A 25253-nucleotide genomic window follows, 5' to 3' on the forward strand; every position below is an offset into this window, starting at 1 on the left:
GTGTGCACTTTGAAACACTGGTTTCTTTAGTAGCTGCTTTACTAGAATCAAAATTTTTCTGATCCTATGAATGTAAGAGGTTTTGGAAATGAATTTCCTAGCTTAGAATGATCCATATGCATCATAGTCAACTGACAGTCCCTCTTCTTGTTTTGGTACGTTGTGCAAGTGACCTTGGTACTTTCCAGAAGGATAAAGCAAGCAGATACCAAATTGTCCAACTATGTAAATTTAGTATAATATTTCAGTGTTTCAGATATGTTCATTAACTTCATGAAGAAAACTGACCTACTCAACAATAGGTTGTAATATGTTGAGATGTTTTTTCTGCCCTTTTATGTTGTAAGCCTGTAAGAACCGTATTTTGTGGAAAAGCAAGAGCAGTCATAGTTAAGTTGTGACTACCGATTTATGGTAGCTTAAACAAGAAGTTGCTTTGTTGTACAGTAGGTGGAGTAACCTTTGACTTTTTAACTGGGAGTTATTTGGACATCATGATGCTTCACTTAAATGATGACTTTTGTGATAATTGTTCAAAAAAATCAACATGCTAAATTAGATACTTTTTTATTGCTATAAGGATATCTTTCTGGAGTTATAAGGTATGTTGGATAACACGTGTTTCTTTTTCTTAGAACCAACACAGATATACAGATTTCTACGTACCCGGAATCTAATAGCAGTGAGTAATTGGTCTTTATCACTCCTTTACTTTACACTGGTAGAAAACTTTTAATTAAAGCATAACCTTTCCTTTGTTTTTTCCCTGCAGCCAATATTTTTGCACAGAACTCTCACTTACATGTCCCACAGAAACTCCCGAACAAATATCAAAAGGTAAAATTGTTTTTTGAAAAATAATCCTAAAATGTTAACGAAGTAGCAGAAGTCCAAAAAATAGTGGAGGGTGACCTTCTCTTTTCAGGAGGTGTGTAAAACATGACCTTTTGTTTTTGAAGAACTTAAAAAGTGCATACATCACTTCACAGTTTATTTCTGAGACCGAAGAACTTTTCTGCAATGTTATGGGCGTGTATGACTTCATGCTTGTGACTTCTCTTGATGTTGGGAGTACTCAAATGTGCATAACTGTCATCAGAATCCTAACTAATTCTCCCATGTTTGTTTTCTGTTTGGGGAGAGAACTTCTTAAAAAACAAACAAAACTGTGTAATGTCTCAGCTCTTGTAATCAATGGTGCTTAATTATAATCATACGAAACATTTCAGTTTAAACTGTAACCTAACTGCTTAAACTGTAACCTAACCTAAAAAAACCTAAACACAAAACTATTGGTTTTGTTAATTAGTCTTGGAAGGATCCAGTAATTATTTCTGTAATCATTTTAAAAGCTAAAAAATGAAGGAGGTCAGTTTATAGCATTTTACAAAAAATCTGGCAAACACTTTAAAAGGTTGCTTTGAACTGGGTACATCTGAGAAATGGGCGTCAGTTTTGGCGTTGCAAGAGTCATTCCTATCATGTGAGGTGCTACAGCTGCATGTCAATAGACGTTAAAATATAAAAATACTGTAGCGGGAAAAGTGCAGTGTGCATTATTTATGAGCAGAATCAGAGTCCTTTCAGTTACTTTTCCCTCACTGAAAAATCATTTGTTACACTTTGGATTTTTTTGTAGCCTGAACATACTTTTTTAAAATAATTTAACACTAAAGTTCTTATCACTTCAGAACAGTTGCTGTGGTACTGAAATAGTTAATCATGAACACTTAACGGGATTTTATTGTTATTCCTTATGCAGACAATTCTAATTTAAATTATATTTGTATGTCAAGAGGGTAATATTTGAATGAGCTGTTGAGCACTAGAATTTGCACGTTTTTATTTAAATTAAAGAAGCTATATTTGGCATTCTTGGATAGTGTTTAATGTTCTTGTAAACAATTAAAAAACAATTTAAAAAAATTAAAGCTACTAGCTTTAATGCTACACTATAACTTTTTCTTAAAGCGGAACCTGTAACATGCAACTTCAGGTACTTAGGACAGGTCATGATCAGATTTTATTTTTTTTAAAACCTGAAGTTGCTGCTTGCTTTTTCTTGCAAAAGTTACCAAAGTTAATTGTTTGTTTATTTTAAAATAAGGCGGCGCCAAATTTTGAGAAAAAATGTTCAGGATATTTTGTCTTTTTTTAAACTAGAGTTGTGCAACAGGAAGTTCTTGCTTATAACTTATATTAACTTATAGTTGATTGAAATGCATATGTTCTTTTACCTGAATCTATTTCTTTGGATATCTGCTGTAGTTGCTGGGAAACTAGAAATGGTACTTTGCATGTACATTGTGTTGTCCACTGTTCCAAATTCCAGTTAAAATTCAGCTGCACAAGTAATGCTTAGTTTCTCCTTGAAACGCTAATTTTTACTAGTTCCCTAACACTTTATTTTGGAACTGTGGTTTTAGTTTGGTAGTGTTCTAATAACAGGCAGATCAATAGCCATTTCACTCACTAATTTTCTGACAATACTGACTTATTGAAATCATTCTGGTAATTAGGTCTAGGAAGATTAAGTAAAACATTTCAGTATGTTTTCCTTATAAAGACACATTAATGCAACAGAAGTGAGCTAGCATAGTTGAGGGGGAAAAAACCCAGAAAGCAATTGCAAAGTGCATTCTTCTCTCCTGGGTCCCCCCCTCCCACCTCCCCATGCTCTATCAGTATTGTGGTTCGTCTTTAAGCCTAGTTAAAACCACAAAGGTAGTAGTTTGAAGGTAGTATGGACTATTTAGATGTAGTGGCAAAGCTGAGAGATGGTGGCAAAACAGTCTCAACTGAACTTCCAGAGGAGATTAGCAGGATAGTTATCTGCTGCTCTGTGCTGGTAAACACTTTCAAATGTGCACAATACCTTAATTGCCATTTTTCATTCAATGGAAATAGTTAAGGTATGTGATCCTATTATTCTGGTGAAAAAGGGTCTTTAAAAGAGGGAAAATATCCAAACTAGAGTAGAAGATCTTCCTGAGGCTTGTATTAGGAAAAATATAGGTACCTGGCTTCAGTCTAGTGAAAATGTTAGTAGTTTGCTTTGCAATGAAGTATCTTTTGGAATTGCATCATTGTTAGCCTGCTTATGTGGACCATGACTATACATGTTTGTTTGTTTGTTTATTTATTCTCCTAGAACCTTTTAATTCTGCCATTTTAAAATAGCTGATCATTGTTTTGATTGCTATTTCAGTAAACAGTATGATATGTAAAATATAAAGAAGTTATGTCCAAACTGTATAGAAACCTATCACAATAGTAATTATAGTTCCACATCTTTTATCTCTAGCTCTACGGTAGTCTGAGAAAAATGCCAGACAAATTTATCACTTGGAGGTAGGGAAGTAAAACTGCATTTTTACCAAGAAATTATCCATTGATATTGGTCTGTATGTTTAATACTGAGCAAGTGTTTATAAAGACTAGAATGCTTAGAGTATAGAGAAATGTTGATAGGGAATAAGTTAATGGGCATGTGTCAACCTGGTCTAAAAAAGTATTGAAGCTGCTGCTTACCATTGGAGAGGTAATAATGCTTGGGTCAAGTGATACCTGATAGAGAATTGAAATGGGCTTTCCGCCCGTGGGTCTGTCTTCTGGTGTTATTATATTATTAGACCAAATGATGGTGTTGGACAGAAGTTACTAACTGTTAATAAAAGATGCTTCCCATACAGTATTTGGATAAAGGCATATTTTATTCATTTATTTATTTGTTGGCTGAGTAATGGCATGCTATAATGTGATTTTTAATACTTTGTTAATTACTACTGTGTTTGACTGGAATAAGAGTGGATGGAGAAAGGAATGTGCAAGATGGGCATACTTGTAGCACAAGTATATGCTATCTTGAAAAGCCTGTGTTAGGGATGGTTGTTAGTAAAACTTAATTTTGGCTGTTATGCATGGGAACATGGTAACATAAAAACAGTAATTAAATTTAAAGGGATTTCTGTATTTTTATGGTCTTACAAATGAATGTCAAAGACAACAATTTTGATTTAATGGGTTTTTTGGTTGCTATTTTTATTTTTTTCTGAAAGATTTTTAGGAGGACTCTTGTTTTAACCAAGCTGAGCTTGACATTAGGAGAGGTGTCATTGTTCTTTCTGGATCAGTAATGCTTACAAATACTAAATGCAAGCTGTGTCAGATATTGGTATATTTTATGAAAGATAGTTAAACTTTCCCCCATTCCTGAACCATGTTTGTCTCTCAGCTGGTTTCTGGCTCATATTCTGATCATGACATAACTTTGCTCTAGAGCTGTTTTAAGCAATGCTTTAGTCTGAAGAAAGCCTTCTAAAGATAAGTGTTCTACTTGCTGTTCCGCAAGAACAGTGGCTGATTTTTATGAGCTTGGGCAAAGGGCATGCAGAGACATTTTTTTACCTTAGAATCTCAAACTTTCAACAGCTTCCTCTCTTCTTAACATCTCTTGCTTTAAAGCTGAGCATTGCAATGTTCACTTTAATAATCCTACGTTTTAGCATAGGTGAGTCAGTTCTTGAATCTGCCATCTGTGTGAACCTTAGGCTGAGTAGAACTTCGAAGCAGTGATTGTTTACTATACAAATCATAATTACTTTTCTCCTTGTTACCTGGCTGCAGCCCTGTACTTTTGTAGTGTTATTATTTAGCCACCATGTGATTTGTAACTAAGTCATTCAGATGCATTACATGCTGAATGTAGACAATGTATGACATCAGCGTTTCTTCAGTCAGGATATTTGTGTAGACGATGCTTCCCACTTCCCCAGAGCACATTGTTGTTCCCCCACAAGAAATCCAGTATTTGGCAACAGCCTATGTTCTTATTATTTCTTTTTTCTAAGGTATAAATGTAAAAGAAGGATGCCCTCATGTCTCTTGCATTGTCACACTAGTCTAGTGCAATTTTGTTGGCATCTAGGTCCAAACATTAATTTTCCTTCAAAGAGAAATTGAAAGACTGTTCTGGAAACCGTTGAATAACTTCTGTTGATGAGTGAACTTCATTTAGAAATAAACATTTGTCATGGTTTAGCCCCAGCCAGCAGTTAAGCATCATGCAGCCGCTTGCGCGCTCCCCCCTCCTCCAGTGGAATGGGGGAGAGAATCGGGAAAAACTTGTGGATTGAGATAAAAACAGTTTAATAGGACAGCAAGAGAGAAGGAAAAAACAATGATAACGATAATAATAATAATACTGACAAAGGAATGTGCAAGAACAAGTGGTGCCCAATACAGCAATTGTTCATCACCCAGTGATGGATAGCTCATCCCCAAGCAGCAATTCTTGCCCTCTGGCTAACTCCAGTTTATGTACTGGGCATAACATTATATGGTAGGGCATATCTCTTTGGTCAGTCTGGCACAGCTGTCCCAGCTGTGCCCCCTCCCAGCTTCTTGTGCACTTCCTCACTGGCAGAGCATGAGAATCAGAAAAGTCCTTGACTTAGTATAAGCACTGTAACTGCTTAGCCACAACTAAAACTTCAGCGTGTTATTAACATCATTCTCATACCAACTCCAAAGCACAGCACTATACTAGCTATCGGGAAGAAAAAAAAACAACTCCATCCCAGCTGAAACCAGGACAACATTAAATTATATGTATGGTAGAACAGGCTGAACATACAAGCATAAACAGACTGATGTCAGAATTATGGAGAGAAATGATTTGAAGTGATTATTCTCTAGGACACTGTTATCATTGGTTGTTATCATCCCTTCTGTTTCCTGTGAGTGTGCTCGAGAAGTAGCTTCAGAATTCATTGTTCTTTGTATTGTGTCTATTTAATATTACTTTGAGGAGAAAGGAGGCTTTTTAATTAGGTTTTTAACTGTTTTGTCAGATAAGGTTTTAAGTGTTTTTACTATTTTAATCTTGATCATAATAATGAATGACTGAAGAGTGGACGTGTAACTTCCTAGTAGGTTTAAGTGTCACTAAAACGGGAAGATTTTCTCTGACCAAAGCTGAAATGTGTTTAGACATGTTCATTGCAAGGTTTGAGTATGGTGCCATTAAATGACACTTCTTATGCACAGTACTTCAGACTTCTGAAAGGTCTGTTTTTAATTTTTTGTATTATTTTGATATGGCTTGAGAAGCTGTATTGCAGTTGTGTCCCTACAACACAGGTGTGCTTCTAGGCCTAAAACGGTATAAAAAGGGTGCTTTCTGAACAGAAGGCTAAAATTGTGTATATAGACAATTTTCAATTGAAAATCAAGTCAATGTTTAGGCTGAATACATTTTCTTGTTATATATTATGGGAATAGTGGCTATATGAAGCTATTTTTTCTGCTTTTTCTTCACAGGAAAACCTTCAAAGTAGATGACATGTTATCAAAAGTAGAGAAAATGAAGGGAGAACAAGAATCTCACAGGTAATGCCCTGCATATATATATTTGTGTGTGTATGTACAAATTAGCATGTGCTAAATCAAAAGTCTTTTTGATTGATAAAATTAAAGTAATAAAGAGAAATTATTAGAAGCAAGGTAGTTACTTTTTGAAATGTTGCTTCCAAAAATCTTAAAATGCGTGTAGGTGTGCTGGTCACTTAAAAACTTGGAGAAAAGTAGTATTAGGATAAGCTTTCAATATTTGTCCTGCTGTTCCTTGAAATGTGTGTAGAATCCTCAAATAGGTATTTGCCTTAACTTTTTTTTCTTAAGACTGTCAGTTGTGTCAGCAACTAATCTGTGTGTGCTGCAATAAAAAAAAAGGCAGATTTGGGAAAATACAATGAAGTTCTACTATTTGGGGTTCTTATGGCTGTATACTTGCTATTTTTAACCTTAAGTTCATAGTTATGTAAAAAGAAAAAAGAACAAACACTAAAACAAAATCCCCTGAAACTTTTAACAGTATTTAAAAGATCTTACCCATCTTAAGCCATAACTGGGTAACTAGTTATAAAATGTTTTCATTAAAGGTTGTAAAACTTAAAATTTTCCCTTCTAATTTTCTCATGAGAAGTATTGCTTGGTCTGAGATTTTTCTTGTGGTCTGACATGGTTCTTATGTTGAATCTTTGCATGGTTCTATTTGGGTAACAGTGTTCCCTCTTTAACAAATAGATTATTTCAAGTCTTAATTCCATATGGAATTGTCACTGGGGGGATGTTACTCTGTGAATTCTAATTGTGAAGTAGTAATTACCTTTATACTGGTGTACCTATTGGTTTTGTCATGTTAAATTTTTTCACACAAGAGTTTATTCTAAATTATGTAACACAATTGTTGGATAAAACTGTATTTTATCAGGTCTTAATATTCTGCTTCAGAAAAAAATAATGAACTCTTGCTGAATATGCCATATCATATTGGGCAAAAGTGAAAGTTCATCAGCAATGTGAAACTTGGGACATTTCAGTTCATTTTCATTTTAGCTTGTCTCTAATGATGGCAAAAAGAAGGTATAGCAAACCAGTCTAGTGTTTTCTGACGAGTTTCCTAGTGCTGAAATAAAATGGTATGAAAAGCTTATTCACTGAGAGATGATGTAGCATACAATGTGTTTGTGATATTTGAGTGTGATAGATGATGACCATAACTTTTTAAAAATTATATTATTTATGTATAAATTAAACACCTAAGCTTTTTGTGAAAGTATATATGATGAAAATTAACCAATCCATTGTAAGTTTTCCAGAATAATTTAGTTCTAACTTACACAATTGAGTCAGAAATCCATTTTAATCCTGCAGGTTGGCTTTGTGTTCTTTTTTGGTAGAAAGACTGTAGATAATTCTCTAAAACCCTTCTATTTAATGTAATGATAGATCATGAAATGCAAAGCATTTTGTAATTTTAAACCAAAACCAGACGTCTTAAAGACTAGCCTAAGTTGCTGGAATGTGTGAAGACCTGTGGAGATGTTGGGATTTTTGTGGTGTTTGCTTGGGTTTTAACCAGCTGTTCTTTTACCATAGTGTTTGCAAATTATTAGACTACTTCAGAGGCAACCATGCTAGATACAATTTAGTCTGAAACAAACTTACAAATTTTGTGTTCTAAGAGGTTTTATAAGATTTACTGTATATTACTTTTCTTGATTATCTTTTGCTCCATATATTGTGGATACTTGCTAGGTAAATAGTCTCTTTTTAAGGATAAGGATTATGTTGAAACAAAATAGGATATTGATTTGTATGTGTTGTTTTTTTGTGCTTTCAAAACTATCAAAAAAATTACTTTAGATTTGGTCTGGAAAAGTAACATGGATGAATGATGCAAGTTGGTATAGATGCAGTCTTTTGAATGCCCAAGCTGTTGGGCACTTTCACTAATCATCTCAGTGCTCCCAAGAGTGTTTGTGTTCAAAAATAGGCATTGAATGTCAGGTTGTGTCTTCATGAGAAGTCAGTGAAGGTGCTCAAAATTGTATCTGGTGTGCTAGTGTAACATATCATACTTTGTTCAATAGTATGTACTTCAGAAATAGTAAGTGGTTTTGAGACGCATTTTGAATCTAGGTTTATGAATACTTGCTTTAAGCTGAAATGTATTCCGAATTTAACAATTTGAAATAAAATGGATCTACAATCTACAGAATAGTCGAGGCTATGAGCTGCCGTGCTGTGAAACAAAATAGTTGCAATTATTTTGATTGCATATGTTATGGATATATGGACTTCATGTAACTGATAATCTTTATTTCTAAGCCTGCAGCTTCCCCATTGTAAAGATTCTGCTTACCAAACTTAAAGTATTTGTTGGAAAAAGGGAAAAAATTATACCAAGTGCACGGTTCAGGGTGAAGGTCTAGAAAATTTCCACCAAAACTAATCTCTGTTGCTGATGAATGACTAGGAAATGTGTTTGCCTGCCTGTGAAAGCAAGATCTCATTTCTTCAGACACTGCCTTTCTGCTGTAGTGTTTAAACATCCACTTCGTGTTTTTTTAATATGTCAAGTCATAGAATACAGAGAGAATCAGTCTGTAAAGAGAAACTGGTCTACAACTTTGCATCAATTGCATCTGCTGTATCCAGGCAGTTTCCAGTTAGATGCATTGCTTCACTATAGTTCTGCTGCTTGTGTAGGCCTGTCCTGATCATCAGTGAATGGAGTCGCTGTTGTAAGAAGAAAATACTTACTTGTTCTAACACTTCCTTTATTTTTTTCTGTTTAGCTTGTCTGCTCATTTGCAACTTACGTTTACTGGGTTCTTCCATAAAAATGGTATGTTTGCCAATTCTTTCCTTATACTTTTATGTGTATAGCAGCTTTGAAATTAGTAGATCTGCGAGGGGAATATTTGAATATTTTGAATCTCTGCTATTTGGATGCAGATTTTAACTTATTTAAGATCAGACTGTCCCATTAGTTAACAGTACTTTTAATACAGTTTTAAATACTTTTAGCGTAATTGTAATGTTAAGCAGATAAGCCTTCTGGGGTTTTAGTCAAAACAGTGATTTTGAGAAATACTTCAAGTTATCATTCAAACTGAAATAGACCTTGAGGAGTTCCTGAAGAAAGTGATTTTATAGGAGTGTGTCTTTAGGGTATTTGAAGTAGCTTTAAAAAAAACCTTCATCATTCAAATAGTTACAAGATTCAGTGTTTTTTAATTTAAAATAGAGGTGTGAGAAAAAATTTTATCAAGTAGAGCCTAGAAGTGAGGCAAAGGCCATGTCAGCGATTATAAAAGCAATGGAAATCATGTTTTAGTTACTTGCAGTCATCCTGTTGTGTCTTTTGTGCGCATCAGGCTTTACCTCTCAAAATTGGAATATTTGACTTCCCAGACCAGAATGAATGGTTCTGTTCCTTTAATGAAAGCAGAAGTGACATGCTTTGTGCCGTATAGGCATGAGTAAATTTACTGTCTTTTTACTTCCCTGAAAAAATTAGCTAAATATTATTTATTGATATTATGTTATTAATTTATCCATTAATACAAAGCAGTGTTTCTAATTTCTCAGTTAAAAATATTCTGAATGGCATCCTAGTCTTTGGATGTAAAAGCTAATACAATTAATGTAACAGGTTTTGTACTTTTTTCTGGAAGTTGTGTTCCGCAAAGTATCTTATGCTTAACCAGATCTATTCAGTAAGATTTTTGAAAGTTAAAATTGCAAATGTCTAGGTTTCAGAATCACTTCTTTATTAAACTGTAATATCATTCTGAGAAAATTCTTCAAAACTGTATATTAGGAACATTCTGTTTCTGGAACTTCAGAATACTGTTGGTTGCAGTGGATAGTATTCATCTTGCTTCTACTCTGGGGAACTTCATGCTGTATGTTGCTTTCACTATTTAAGCTAGGAAGCCACAAGAGACTTTTTGGGCAGCTAGCGATAAGAATAGAGAAGTATAGCATAAAGGTAGAGGAAAGGGTATGCTGAAGTATCTTAAATTCAGAGATGTAACTTCAAAATCTGATCCTTCCAGGACAGTATGTACTAGTAAACCTCACATATGGAATTTAAAATACCTAGTGGATAGGATAGTTGTTCCATAGACGTTGCTGACAGACCTTCCTTTTCTTACTGCTTTTCAATTACAGTATGGTCTTACATAGACATGGGCTGTAGTAGATTTTTCAAGATGTTAATATATTTGATGACTATCTCTGTTTTGAATGTTTAGATTACATGACTCTGCTGTTAACTATAAAAATCTTTCACTTCAAGAGAGCACTACATATAGTGAGAGCCTGATGGTCATTTGTACCATAGAAAAGGATATCACTAACATAAGTAATGTATACTATAGTGAAAAATAAAAATAGAAAATATTTAAATTAATGAAGCTGGCACAATTATTATGCTTATTTGTCTGGTTAGAAATTATGTTAGAAACTCTTGAAACTGAGTGTGGTAGAGTTTTTGTTGGGTTGTGTCCCCCCCCGAGTTTCTGTATTTGCTAAGAAGATTTCTAATGTGTCTCATGTTTACAATTTAAAAAAAAATCCATTTGTTTCATTAAACTGCTGGTGTCTCTGGATGAGTTACCAGAACTCACTCTCAATTGCAACACAGTAAGCTTGTTCAATGTCGATATAGTGTCAGGAGGAAAGCTAGTGAAGAGACATGGGTTATGTTGTCTTTACTATGCTAAAGCTTTGCTCTTTATATGATATAAGCATAACAAAATATTTCATTGAACGTCAGATTCTTTGTGACATGGACTAAGGTGAAGCCATTGTACTTTTTACCACAATATTTGTAAGATTTTAAAAGAGCAGAAATTACTAATAGATTCTTTCAGTTTTGGCTGGTCACTGTTTTTCAGAATTTCTTCCCCAAACCGTTTTTTAACCAGACAGTTTTATCTTTCTATTCTTTTTCCATATGAGGGCACATTTCCAGATTAATATAGAGTCACATGATTAAAGGTTCTCTTACTGAACAGTGAAATTTATTTTGTAAGGCAGTTCTTAATTGGCATTACTGATCATACTGTTGGTAGTAGCTATCTTGAAGATTCCAGGCTCTAGGAAATTTATAGTGTAGAGATTGTGAAGCCAAGTCTTATTTTCTAAGACCTTTTTTCAGGTTCTTCCAAGAGTCCTTTAAAAGCTATTCTGCATATACTTAGCTTTGCATAATCTTTAAGGTTGGTTGGTTTTGGATGTTTTTTGTTGTTTTGTTTGTTTGTTTTGGGGTTTTTTTTAAGTTTTGTTTTGTTTTCCTATCTGATAGCATGTGGATCTTAAGTTTTGATGCAAACCAAAGTCTAAGTTTGCAAGCTGTAAAAAAAAAAAAAAAAAAAAAAAAAAAAAAAAAAAAAAAAAAAAAAAAAAAAAAAAAAAAAAAAAAAAAAAAAAAAAAAAAAAAAAAAAAAAAAAAAAAAAAAAAAAAAAAAAAAAAAAAAAAAAAAAAAAAAAAAAAAAAAAAAAAAAAAAAAAAAAAAAAAAAAAAAAAAAAAAAAAAAAAAAAAAAAAAAAAAAAAAAAAAAAAAAAAAAAAAAAAAAAAAAAAAAAAAAAAAAAAAAAAAAAAAAAAAAAAAAAAAAAAAAAAAAAAAAAAAAAAAAAAAAAAAAAAAAAAAAAAAAAAAAAAAAAAAAAAAAAAAAAAAAAAAAAAAAAAAAAAAAAAAAAAAAAAAAAAAAAAAAAAAAAAAAAAAAAAAAAAAAAAAAAAAAAAAAAAAAAAAAAAAAAAAAAAAAAAAAAAAAAAAAAAAAAAAAAAAAAAAAAAAAAAAAAAAAAAAAAAAAAAAAAAAAAAAAAAAAAAAAAAAAAAAAAAAAGGTAATTATTTGACTCATTTGTAATTAGTGTACTCTGACTTTCCTTAAATCTAGCTGTATCTTTTTCTCTGCTATAGAAAGGTTTTGGCAATGCTAAAGCTATAAACACTGGACATCAACTATGCTTTTTAATCTTATAGTATGAGAATAGTTAGGTAGGATATGTTCTCAAGTGGGAATTTACAGGAAGTTTGAGTAGAATAGAAACTTAGAATTTGACTAGTGGTCTTTGTGCCTGGAGGTACTTATGATTAAAAAGTAATTACAGGTGGATTTACACCATTGAATAAATCTTCACTTTTTCAGAACTTAAAATATTTTTCTGTTTAGATAAGCCATCACAAAACTCAGAGAATGAACAAAATTCTGTAACCCTGGAAGTACTGCTTGTGAAAGTTTGCCACAAGAAAAGAAAGGTAAAAATTATTTGACAAAGAATTAATATATATTAAGGCAAAATGTTTACCTGATTCTGGAACATCTATCTAACATTGTCATACAACAAGGTAATGGTGAAATGATGCTTCTGTTGAGATGAATTTAGTCTTTAAATTTAAGACCTAATCTATTCAGGTTGTTTTCTATTGACTGGGTAAAGGATTCTTAAGAAGCAAATATATATATATGAATTTTGCTCTGCTTTGTGAGAAATAACTGGAAGATTAAAAAAAAACTTTCAGCTTTGTTCATCAAATTTAGCTTGCTTGTAAGTCAGGTTCGCTCATTGTGCATTTCAGCAACCTCTATTTTTACTTAAATTTTTTTGTATCACATCATTAAACAATTAATTCTGTTGTGATGTCCAGAGGCTTAAGTAAACTAGGCAATCACCAAATCATAAAATAGTCTATGCCTTTTAGAGTTTAGAAATAAAAAGAACAAATTGTAATTGTTTTGAATTCCCCAGTAATCTGCCAAGTCTTGTCTCATTCCTTGCTTTTTCTGTACTTGGGTTTTTTACATTGAACATCTTGGTCATTGCAGATTTTAGCTACTATGAATCATAAACAGTTTTCATATATTTTTTTAAGGATTTTTTTAATTTACTTACTGTTTTAGCTATGTTTGTTTCACTCCAGTTGGCAAATTATCTTCACAGTTATGGGAATATGGGAGGCTCAGTAATGCATGCTGTAATTTTTAACCAAAAAGGGAAAGATTTGCACTCAGAACTTTTTATATTTTCCTGAAGAATGTTAAGCTGTGTTCACATGTTTTTAAGAGTTAATCATGTTTCTAGCCAATTTTGTAACTTGCTATAGCATGGAAAGATGTGATTAAAGCATATGGAGGTGCTGATGGTTATTTGAAATGTTTTGCTGCAAGTTTCATACTTAGGCTATCTTGCCTTGTTTTTCCAATACTACACAGTGTTCAATGATCTATTTGAGAGATACTGAATATAATAAATCCTAGGTAAGTGGTTCTTTATCTCCCAGATAGCACAAAGTGCACTTTGTAATATTGGAAGGAGAAGATAGGAAGCCCTTGAAATATATATATAACCAAAACATTCAATTTCTTTAGGTAAACAGAATTAAATTAGTATTAATGACTGTTCTACAATCTCTCTGAATGCCTCATGTTAGTGTTAATTTAATTACTTTGAGAACGATGGCTGCTGGCAGAAGTGGCTATAAAATGCTTGTTTTATTTACATTTTCAAATATCAGTTTTTACATCTAAAACCTGGGATTGTTATTCCAGATTTTTTATTTACATCTGTTACAAGGCTTATTTTCAAAAAGATGGCAGGCAAGTACAATTCATAAATGATACAAATTTTAACGCTTAATGTCTTTACTTTGTATTCTAAAAACCTAAACGTTAGCTTTCTTGTTTTCCTACAGGATGTCAGTTGTCCCATAAGACAGGTTCCTACAGGTAAAAAGCAGGTGCCTTTAAACCCAGACCTCAGCCAAATAAAACCAGGCAACTTCCCATCACTTGCAGTTTCCAGCAATGAGTTTGAACCAAGCAACAGCCATATGGTGAAGTCTTACTCATTGTTGTTCAGAGTAACTCGCCCAGGAAGAAGAGAGTTTAATGGACTGATCAATGGTGAAACTAATGAAAACATCGGTAACTTCAGTCTTTAAATATGCTTTTACAAGGTTTATCTTGTAGGCACATATGCAGTTGTCTTGATCTGTAGCATAGGTCATGGTCTGAGAAGGGCCAGTAATAGATGAGTGAATTTGCTTTCTTCTCGGTCTTTTTCAAGAAGGGGCTAAAATACAGTTGGTAGCTAGAAACTATTCTATTTTTGTGTGAATTTAACACCAATTTTTACTAATGTGTGATGGTGAAGGTGTGAGGCAATAGTGTTGGGGGTGAATAATGTAAGAGTGCCCTGTGGTCGCTGTGACGATCATTAAACCTCCAGGAACACTGGTCACTACTGACTCAGCTGTAGGTGCTATAATGGTCTCTCATCAAACCTAAGTGACTAGCTGATAAAGAAAATACCTTAATAACAAATTTTTAAAAGCTATTTTCTTAATCATTCATGTAATGGTAAATCACAAATGTTACAGCCTTGAAAAGTGGATGTAGAATGAAAAATTTTCTTTCTCACTATTTTATAGCTACAAGAGGAAGATGGTCAAATCCCAAATTCTTTATGCTGACAGAGTAATAGGACTAAACTATAAATATATGTGAGCATATCTAAAATATGATTACTGTTAAGCTAAGTGCTCCTTCCATTGCCATTGAGTTGTTCGTTAAATACTATGTCCTTTTCTATTGTATGACACATATGACATAATCAACAGCCGGTTATATTTTAGAATTGCATAGAAGCTGCTCGATCTTTTGAATTTGTGCTTATATAATAACGGAATACCATATTTCTTATGTACAGATGTCAATGAGGAACTTCCAGCTAGACGAAAAAGAAACTCTTCAAATCGCGAAGACGGGGAAAAGACATTTGTAGCACAAATGACTGTATTTGATAAAAACAGGTAATATTATCCAAAATAAATATTGTTCCTGTTAATCGTTAGGAATTTGTTTAATATTAAACTTAAATCTGTTCTTTATTTTCGGTGCTATCTGCTTTTTTAGTTGGTAGTTACAGTAAGAGCTCAGGCTTGTTGTCTTTTAAAAAAAAAGAAAAAAAAAGTCTGCAGGTTTCATCATGCACATTTTATACTTTGACCTGTTCAGTGGCAACTGTAAATAATTCCCTTTTATGAACTTCAGTGTTGTCCTGCTAATATGTGTCAGTTTGTTCTTTGTCAGTTTTTTGACAGATGTAAATTCTGTCAGTGACAGCATAATTAAAAAGTAAAACAAACAAGTCTGAAATATGCTTACTGCTTACATTCTATTTGGTGGCATAATTTTCTCCATGCCCAGACTCTTGCTGATGCAGTCACAGATCTTGGTGTGCAGATCTACTTGGCATCAATTCATTTATTTTGAATAATGATGCTGTAGCTTATGATCTGTTGTCAAGAATTCAGTGCCACTGCTTCAGGAAGTAACTTTTCAAAAGGAAAAATAGAGAATCTTGGGAAAATGAGCTTGTATTGTAAATTGATACTACTTGCTCATTTGTGCTGATATCTTTAAAACATACGTGTCCATGAAACATTTTCCTGTGACTATACCTTTGAATCACAGATTTTTCTTTTTTGTTTCTCCTGCGCTGTTCAGCAAGTGACAACAAAATAAAACTATTTAAGTATGAATCAGAATTTCTCAAGCCTCACTGAACAGAGTCCTACATAGGAGGAAGCAGGGCGAGATAGGGAGGAAAGTGAAATTGGTCAGCTGAGATGATCCAAAGCTGACCTGAATGAAGTAAAAGCTGGAGAGTTAAAGTTTAGGCCTTGACTTATTGGTAGACTTGTTTGAAAGTTTGCCCTTAAAATTTTCTGACCTCAGCCAACATAGTCTGAGAAATACTTTTTTGTGTTCTTACCCAATTGGCTGTTTTGTTCAGACATTTTTGATTTGTCTTGCATGTGCACTTGACAGTCTTCTCTCTTGGACAGAAAAAAAATGTAGCATGTTGATTAACATGTTTGAATTACCCTTTCTAGTCTATGTAAAGCATTTTTTGTTTGCTTTTTCAGGATGTCGTGCTTTAAACTTACTATGTTGAAGTCCTCTTAAGGTTACATCTGGAATGGCTCTGATACAAAGATAGGATTCTTTAGTTTTGGAGGCCTGATAAGAGGTCATATTGGTTTGCTAGAACAGGGTAGTTTATTAATAAAGCAGGAATAAATAAAAGAGGTGATTTGGAGTGGCCATCATTCATTTTGGTTTCTGTGTCTTCACAGGCAGATTCCCATCATGTACTCATTTTCTGTTAACAATAGCTTTCTTGCATCTCTTGGAATTGCTTGGATGTGGGGTTTTGTGTTAATGTTTGGCATTAGGCAGCTTTTTGTTGTGGATGGTGTTTACCTAAGATTCACACTTAGTTGCCAAATAAGTTTGGCTGAAAATCTGCCTTTAGTTTCATGGAGACTTAATTACTGTGAAATACAGGCTACATTTTAAAAAGCAAACAATAAAAATTAGCTGCTCTACTCGTAATACATGCTTTGTCTTGACAGGCGCTTGCAACTTCTGGATGGGGAGTATGAAGTGGCCATGCAGGAAATGGAAGAGTGTCCCATTAGCAAGAAAAGAGCAACATGGGAAACAATACTTGATGGGAAGGTATGGATTGTTTTAGTAGCTGAAAGACCTGTCTTCACTTTTAAATGGTCTGGATTAAGGTGGAACACAATTCAAAGTGCAGTCAGTGGTTGTTCCTGATTAATTGAAAAATGGATTAAATTGAACAAGAAACAGTACTTCTCTTTCAGGATTGCATGGACACAAGTTTTAATTTAGCACATGGTTTAGGAAAGCTTTGGCTACATTGTTAATACAAGCAGATGTTAACTACTGTAGGTATGACAACTGTCTCAATGACTTCTGAATTTCTGTCTTATAGAATCAGGCAAACTAAATGTTTGTTACTGTAATAAATTCAAATTGGACAAATCAAGAGGAACAAACTGTAGAAGTAGAATATTTTGAGGGAAGAAAGAGGAACCCAGAGCTTTCATAGGTGTGACCTTACATGCATGCTTTAAGAGAATGCTGATGAAATTTAGTGATGAAAGGAAGAGGGTGTGTCAGTGTAGGACAAAAGTGTTGTGCAGAGAGAAATTGTTGACCGAGGTGAATCAACACTCGGTGATACAGTGAATGCAGGTGATTTTATGCACTTACATAGTCACATGCTCCTGCGTCCTGGGAGAGTATCAGTAAGTGACTGAGGAGAAGAATATAAAAATTCTAGATAGTTGCAAACTAGTTGTGAGTCAACGTGATTATATAGTTAGGAAAAAAGCAGAGATGATCCAAAGTGTATAGTAAAAATATAGTTATAAGCTCTGTTGTCCTGTTCAGCCTTTATTCTGGAATACTCCTACTGATTCTTTTAAATTGTTTTCCAGAAATTAAAACTGAAAAAGCTAGAAACAGCTTTTATAAACATCACAGGAGGAGATCCTCTACATGTAAATGTGTTTAACAGTGTGTATATACACACACATACACACACACATATAAAACTTGCTGTAACTTTGTCAGACTGAGACAGGGACATGGTTGCTTTCCTTTGTGAGAATGTGAGAGAGATTTTCCATGCTGGAGGTGCTACCCCAAAGAGACGAGAGAAGAGTCATGGCCAATGTATTTATTACACAGGTCTGATATGCACATTGTCATTGGTTTTCTGTCTTTGCAATAGCATTTCTGTAAACTAACGAGGCCTGAATGTAATAAAGAGGTTTTAAGATGGAATTCTTTAATCTCATGGATAAATTTAGGGTATGATACTTGATAAGCATTTGGACTTGACTCATTTTTTTGTTACTGTGATCTGGATAAATGAGTGGAATATAAGAACATATCCAGAGGAGATTACAATGGCGTCACTACAGCAGTCAGTGGTGCATTTTTTAAAGCTTGTGTATTAATATACAATACTGGCCTGCAGGATTAGGAGTAGATGTGAGCAGAAAGAGAAGTACACTGGCAGCAGGCTGGTGGCTAAGTGCTGTTCCCTTTCTAGTCAGGGCCTATGCTGTTTACCATTTAGTGCTTCACAAATATCAGTATGTGTGCCACAGTATGTGCATGAAGTGGTTGCTCAGTAATGTGCAGGAAACTTTATAGTCATCTTTTTCAGCTTTTTTTTTAGTATATATAAATGTGTATGCTTATGTTGAAAACAGAAGGACTTCAGATGCTTAGAAAATCACATCTGCCCCCATTCTGTGAATATTTTGTCATGATTGTTTTTGTACATTGGAAGAAGCTAATTCTGCTGTTTTATTTTTATTCCCCTCCACCCCCCAGAGACTGCCTCCATTTGAAACATTTTCTCAGGGACCTACACTTCAGTTTACTCTTCGTTGGACAGGAGACACAAATGATAAGTCTACAGCTCCTATAGCTAAGCCTCTTGCAACACGAAATTCTGAAAGCCTCCCTCAAGAAAACAAGCCCAATTCTGTTAAACCTACTCAGACTATAGGTAAGCAAACTTAAGCAAAATAATCATCTGCTTAGCACTTCTGTGCTTCAAGGTTCCTGCCTCCCTGGTGCAACTGCTTCAGGTACTCTTAAACATGAAAAAGCAAAAATGAATGGGTTTTGTTGTATCCCATACTTTGTATGTTTTTTTTAAGGTGAGTTTAAAAGCTAAAAATAGTGGAGTATTTGAAGTCCTGACAATATTGAAGTGATTATATACAGTGCTTATAAATCCTGGTGTGAAATAAATCAGGGGGAAAATCTGTGAATGGGACTTCTAGGATTGTCTGTTTTGCTGTAATTATTTTAATTACTGTTCTATAAGTATTTTAATTTATATTATTAATAAGTTCCTTTTTTATGCTCTGTAGTGGAAAAAGTTTTTAAATTTTTAAATTAAATGTATCAGGTGATACATGTACCTCTTGCAAAATGCAGCTACTACTGTGGAATGTGACAGAAACTTTCTAAAATATTATACATTGTATAGAACATTTGTGGTGCAAAGGTTCTTTCAGAATGCTTATGAACAGGCACTAATCTCCCTGATAGATAGTTCGATGTCTAGGCATGGTCCCATGATGGAAGTGCAGTATGTATTTTTTTATTATTTAGCTGCATTTTCTGCATATTCACACAAGTTAACAAAGACTTCTGCTTGGGCCTAAAGTTTTTTCTGCTTTTACTCATTTTGGGCAGTCTAACGTTTGTCTAGAGAGAATGCAGGTTTACAGTTAGTACTGATTAAAAAAATAATGTGTAGATAATAAAAAACAGCAAGTCTGCAAACTACTACTACAATGTAAGGTAAGTCTGTATTTGTTTATATGTACATTAATCTGTATGTATTATTGACCTAGTTTCTCCCTAGTCATTCATTAATGTTTAGACCATTGTAATTTAAAACTAAATGCTTTTTAAGTCCAGAATTTTTCAATTATCTGAAATGCAGAAGGAAACAAAACTGGTTACATGTTAGTTCCTGTACCTTCTTTCCAGAAGAGTTTATGCGTTGTCAAACTTCGTAATCAGTTTTTGAACTATTGTATTGTAAGTTTAAATATATATCACACTAAAAGCAGTAGTAGATAGACTATGTAAAATTGGATTGTTTAACCTTGCTTGATGGAAACACTTTTTTAGTAGTATACAATTATTTTGGTTTTACTTCCTTTGCTTGGTTTGTATTTAGTGTAGTAAGGCTACAGTGTCATTCAAAATTTAATGTAATTACCATTGTAATCTGATCCACCATTATGGAGATTACATAATGTCAAAAACATTAATGCAGTCTGCTAATATTCACTGCAAATCTAAAGTTATAGCTTTTTGTTGCCTTAATATATCCCATTATATATTTAAACATGTTAGTTCAAGAGCTATTTGAAATGTCTAGAAACTGCTTATTCTGCTGTTACTAAAAAGCTTGTCTTGTAAAGCTGCTGAATATAAAACTATATTTATCCTACACTTACATAGGTGATTTTAAGCACTATTTTAGAAAAACTTTGTAAAATGTCCTAGGTGTATGTTAAAAAACAGGTATGTGTTCCAGATCAGTTTTTTTATGGAAAGTCTTCCAGGAATATTTCCCTTCACATAAGGTTAGCTAATCAGTATTGGTGCTGGGTCTTACCTTGAAAATTTCAATGGATTTATAAGGTTTGACCCTTAAAAATTTTCAAAGAATCTGTGATAGCACGCTTCTAATTAATGCATGATGTAAAAACATTAACAGAAACATACTTTCTGTGGGATGTTTTGCGGGAGACTGTAGTATTAAGGTAGGCGTTTAGATATGAAAAACACCCCCAGGTTTTTTCTCCAAGAGTTGTTTAGATGTTCTTGCAAAACACTGGGATAGGTGCTGGAGTGGGGGTAACTGATTGTATACTGCAGTCCAGTTAACTGAACACTTCACAAAGTGAAGCTACAGGAAGTAGCATGTTATTTGATTATAATTACATCAAGGCATTAAGCTTAATGTAGTTTTTATATTTTTAAATAGAAATTTGTTATTAACTTAGTCCAGTTGCTTAATTGCAATTTTGTTAGTATGTTTCTAAAAACATGTTTCTTCCTTGCTGTCTCAGAGCTTAGCTCAGAAAAGCTGCTGCTGAACTACTTTTTGAGACTAGATAGAAAAGGCACCTTTGACGGACCATTGTGTTGTTGTCTTTTTTTTAATAGCAGTTTCCTGTCTCAGGGTCATATTTAATCTGAAACTCCCCTTTGATTCCTGCATGGCAGTGGGAGCTGGCCTAGATACTATCTTTCTTTTGTCTCACTCACAGTTGTTCATAACTTTGGCTTGGAATATTGTGTTGGAAGGTAGAGGCCCAGGGACAGCTGGAAAACTCAAATTGTACAGAAGGCAACGGGCTGTTCCTGTTGTTTAAACACCGATGAACATACCTAGACTCTTGGCTGCGACCCGATTCACTTCAGGGTGATCAGTTTTTCCAAGCTTATAACTAGATTGGGACTGTGTGATTAAGGAAACTTCTAGGTCCCAATTCTATAATACTACTATAATATTACTTCTCTAAGTAATTATCTGGAGTGCAGTGGTTCCGTCCCCAGGCTTAATCTCTGGGGTATGTAGCCAGGCACTGTGAGGAGTTGCCTTGCTTAGAATTTTGGAGTTCATCTGTGGTAGTGCATCAGAGAATTTGTGCAAAATGGTGTTTCAGTTTGGTTTTGTGTTGTAACTGTGAGGTTTTGGAGCCGTAGTAGTGATAGATGGGAAATTATTATTATTGGAAAAAAAATGCTTTTCTAAATGTGCTTTTTGTGGAGTTGGATAGCTCATCTCTGGTGAGATTTTCTAAGAGTAGCAATTATTTTCACGGCTTTTACAGCTTTAGTGTGTAGTAATAAAAAAGTTAGAGCAGGAAGAATTTTACCCCCACCTGTGCAGAAGCCACTGTCTAGAACGATCCCTAACATCCTCAGCCAACCTACAGACGTCTTTGGAAAGAGTACAAGAACATTTAAGTAAAACTGATTCTTCTTGTCTGAACTGAGTATTTTACCTGAGCTAGAGATTGCAGACAGGTACGTTTCTTAAATCAGGATGAATGACTGACACTTAAAGCACCCAAACATGAAGTAATTTCCAGTAGAGGAAAGGCAGCAGAAGCAGGGAAATACTTGAACTTTCACTGTAAAAGTTACTCTGTTTTCACTTCCTCATACCAAGCCTCCTTGTATTTTAGAGTTTCTTGGAGACCTATATTGTAATTTGTTAGGCAGGTTTTATGCTCAGACTTGCAAAAGAAATGATGGTATGTTGACTAACCCTTAGAAGGTGTGTACTAGTTTACTACATAATAAATATAGAGGCAATAGGGATGTGGTAAGGCTGCATTGCTAATGTACTGATAGTACCCATTTTTTTTTCTTGCGTCAGAGAAGCTAAGTATTCCATTAAATTGGTAAACTTACAGCAAGAGCTACCTTCCAAAATAGTACAGCAGACTTAATACAGGAATATATCATAGCGCTATGCACAGCATTGTAGGATATTTATGTTGGTCATGCTGTTTTCAGTCTCTGAATACCAAGAAAGGAGGAGAGTGAAAATAGTAGGAAAATTCTATCAAGTTAGAGATTCTGATAGTAAAAGAAAGAGATGCAGTGCATCTTTCCTAAGGGTATATGAATTTGGTGTTGTCATTTTACTTTGGCATGTTTCCCAAGGCACACCAGTGGAATAAGGACATCAAAGAGTTTCTAAATGTGGCGGCTTAAGCTTTGCTGTAATTACAGAGTGCTCAAAGTAACTGAGCCATGGAATTCTAATTTCTCTGATGTGGTGCAGGCTGAAGTGTCAGGCTTCCTCTCTTTTTCATACAGAAAGGATGAAATTTCCCTTGTTCTCCAAAATACTAAATATTAAATAAGTGCATCTTCTTTCCTTATGTCAGTAGAGCTGAGACTTGTTTGCCATCTTTTTCACCATTCAGAAGCAAGTAGGTGTCATTGGTTTCTCCTGAAGGTAGATTTGTAAACCTGCTATATGTGGGGTTTCCTGTTAACTGTATGGAATCAAATAATCTTACTGAGATTAAAATGTATGGAAAAGGCTCAAAGGCAACTGAGCAGTGCCATTACACACACAAGCAGTAAGTGTTTGAGGGATAAGAGTTAAGGGTTAAAGTTTCACCTAAATATTTTGTGTGTTATTTGCATTTCATTCTGTTGTGTGACTAGGGAAACTTCTGAGATTGAACTTAAGCAATGTATTTGCAATGCAGCCATCCAAAAGCAGTGTTTCTTTTTTATTTCCCAGACATACCTTTTAGCTATACCTAATGAATTCTCCGTTTCTTTAAATGGAGCAAGAAAAATGTTGCTTTCTACCTGACCGTTCTTAAGTTTTCTGAAGGGTTCTCCAAAACTGGAGGTATATCTGGTGCTTAGAAGGGGTGTGTTTGCTTGTAGATTTGGAAAGGAAGCTGAGCATCAAGACTTCCTTTTTGCCGATAGGAGCTACTTATGTCAAAGTACACTAGAGTAGCCTGTTGCCTTCAGCAGCAGTGTGCCCTTCTCAGAGCTTCCATACTTGGGTAGGAAACGTCTTTTTTCCCCTTCACCAAAGAAATGTATATCTATACATGTTTGTTTCAGCTGTGAAAGAATCCTTGCCAACAGACCTTCAAACAAGGAGAGAGAGAGATGTTTTAAATGAACCTCGTCAAAAGTTGCGAATATTTTACCAGGTATTGAAAATAAGCATTAGAGGGGAAAAAGAAGAATGTAAATTTTGTATGGAATTTAAATATTTACTTCTGAGTTGGGTGGAATTTTCCGTTTACCTTTTTAGTAGATGCTTTTAAGTGTTCTCAGATTGACATACTAAGAGCCATTCCACATATTTCTTCTTACAGGAAGTATTTTAGAAAACAAATCTTCCTGGGGGCATGTTTGACGTTCCAAAATACAAAGGACATCTCTTATTAGACATCTGGAGGGGTACAGGTGGTCTCCCCCTGGGGAAAAAGTTCTTGAAATGTCAGTGTTTCAGTACACTGAGCTGATGTAGTCTTCCCAAGAACTTACTGTTACTGCAGAGGTTTCCTGAAATCATGTCCAACTTTGGGTTTGGGGTTTGGGAGGTTAATAAATGAAAGGCATTTGATGCTAATACTACCTGTTCCTTTGTTTACATCAGTTCCTTTACAACAACAACACAAGACAGCAGACTGAAGCCCGAGATGACTTGCATTGCCCATGGTGCACACTGAACTGTCGGAAACTGTATAGTTTACTCAAACATCTTAAACTTTGCCACAGCAGATTTATCTTTAATTATGTTGTAAGTAACTTGTTGTAGTTCAGCACTATGAAACACCATACAGTCTGTCACAGATGTTATATATGCAGTGATTCTCTTGCTAGCCTGTTAGGTTGTAGGACTGTATGTACAGGTTAAATGCAGCTTCCTTTGAATGTTAAGTGGATGTTTGCATGTTACATGGGGGAAAAAACAGAATTGTGGGGGTTTTAGTATCTATATTTTGAATAACGCTGATCACTAGAGGATGAATTCTGACTATAGCTGCTGCTTTCACGTTAATGTATTATTTTTGTGTAACATAGAAAAGCAATGTAATCTACATTAGGTTGGAAGTCTTTTGAAGCTTTAGGAAACTTAGAAGTGTTCTAATTTCTAGAGTGCTTGTTAGCAATCTTTTGCTTAATTTTCCTTAATTTTATAATTAGTTTTATTCTGAGTGGTTTTATGTAAAACAGCAAAATGGTACAGAGCAAGGAAGCTTTAGGTATAATTTGTTTCTAGAGGTTAAAAATTGTGTGTTGTAGAAGGAAACTAGAGCTATGTCAGGTTATTGATAGAGTGATATTTAAGGTATCCAGAATTGAAAAGGTTACTTGTTAAAACCTCCTGATGTATTGCTCTTGCTGTTTGCTAAGTATATTTGCAATTATCTGTTTCAGTATCATCCAAAAGGTGCTAGAATAGACGTATCTATCAATGAGTGCTATGATGGCTCCTATGCAGGAAATCCCCAGGATATCCATCGTCAACCTGGATTTGCCTTCAGTCGCAATGGACCAGTCAAAAGAACTCCTATCACACACATACTTGTTTGCAGGTAGGGAGGTAGAAATCAAGGTCTGTCTGTATTTCTGTAATATAGCATGTGGACTGGATTTGTGAAACCTAGTGATTTGTAAATCTGTAGGTGCACACAAACAGTGTTAAATTTCACTAGCATTGAAGTACAACATTTCACTAGCATTGATGTGTAGTGTTTTATGACTAAACAAAATGTTAGTGAAGGATGGCAACTTCACCTGCGATTTTTCTACATCTTTTCAGATGAGGTATCTATTCATAATGACATAACTTTAACTGCCTTATCATAAAACTTTTCTTCCCCAAAAGGTGGAGTGTGGGTTGGAGCAGGGTATTGGGGTTTTAATGGGGTTTATTTCATCGCTGGTGACTTCCACTCCCTGACCTGG

At 34.2% G+C, this 25253-nt stretch overlaps 1 protein-coding gene across 1 annotated transcript in view; it reads left to right on the top strand.

The window, feature by feature from the left end:
* The first annotated feature begins 604 nt into the window (after window positions 1-604).
* The window catches only part of SUZ12 (SUZ12 polycomb repressive complex 2 subunit), a 28435-nt gene continuing 3786 nt past the window's right edge, over window positions 605-25253 (top strand). The window contains exons 1-12 of the mRNA XM_010287704.1: window positions 605-682; window positions 773-837; window positions 6322-6390; window positions 9144-9193; window positions 12537-12622; window positions 14057-14288; window positions 15073-15175; window positions 16784-16889; window positions 18585-18762; window positions 23394-23485; window positions 23938-24081; window positions 24723-24880. Coding sequence (XP_010286006.1) covers window positions 605-682; window positions 773-837; window positions 6322-6390; window positions 9144-9193; window positions 12537-12622; window positions 14057-14288; window positions 15073-15175; window positions 16784-16889; window positions 18585-18762; window positions 23394-23485; window positions 23938-24081; window positions 24723-24880 — 1361 coding nt within the window. The remainder of the gene's footprint in view (window positions 683-772; window positions 838-6321; window positions 6391-9143; window positions 9194-12536; window positions 12623-14056; window positions 14289-15072; window positions 15176-16783; window positions 16890-18584; window positions 18763-23393; window positions 23486-23937; window positions 24082-24722; window positions 24881-25253) is intronic.

The sequence above is a fragment of the Phaethon lepturus genome, unplaced genomic scaffold (assembly GCF_000687285.1).
Source record: "Phaethon lepturus isolate BGI_N335 unplaced genomic scaffold, ASM68728v1 scaffold7735, whole genome shotgun sequence".
NCBI lineage: Eukaryota > Metazoa > Chordata > Aves > Phaethontiformes > Phaethontidae > Phaethon > Phaethon lepturus.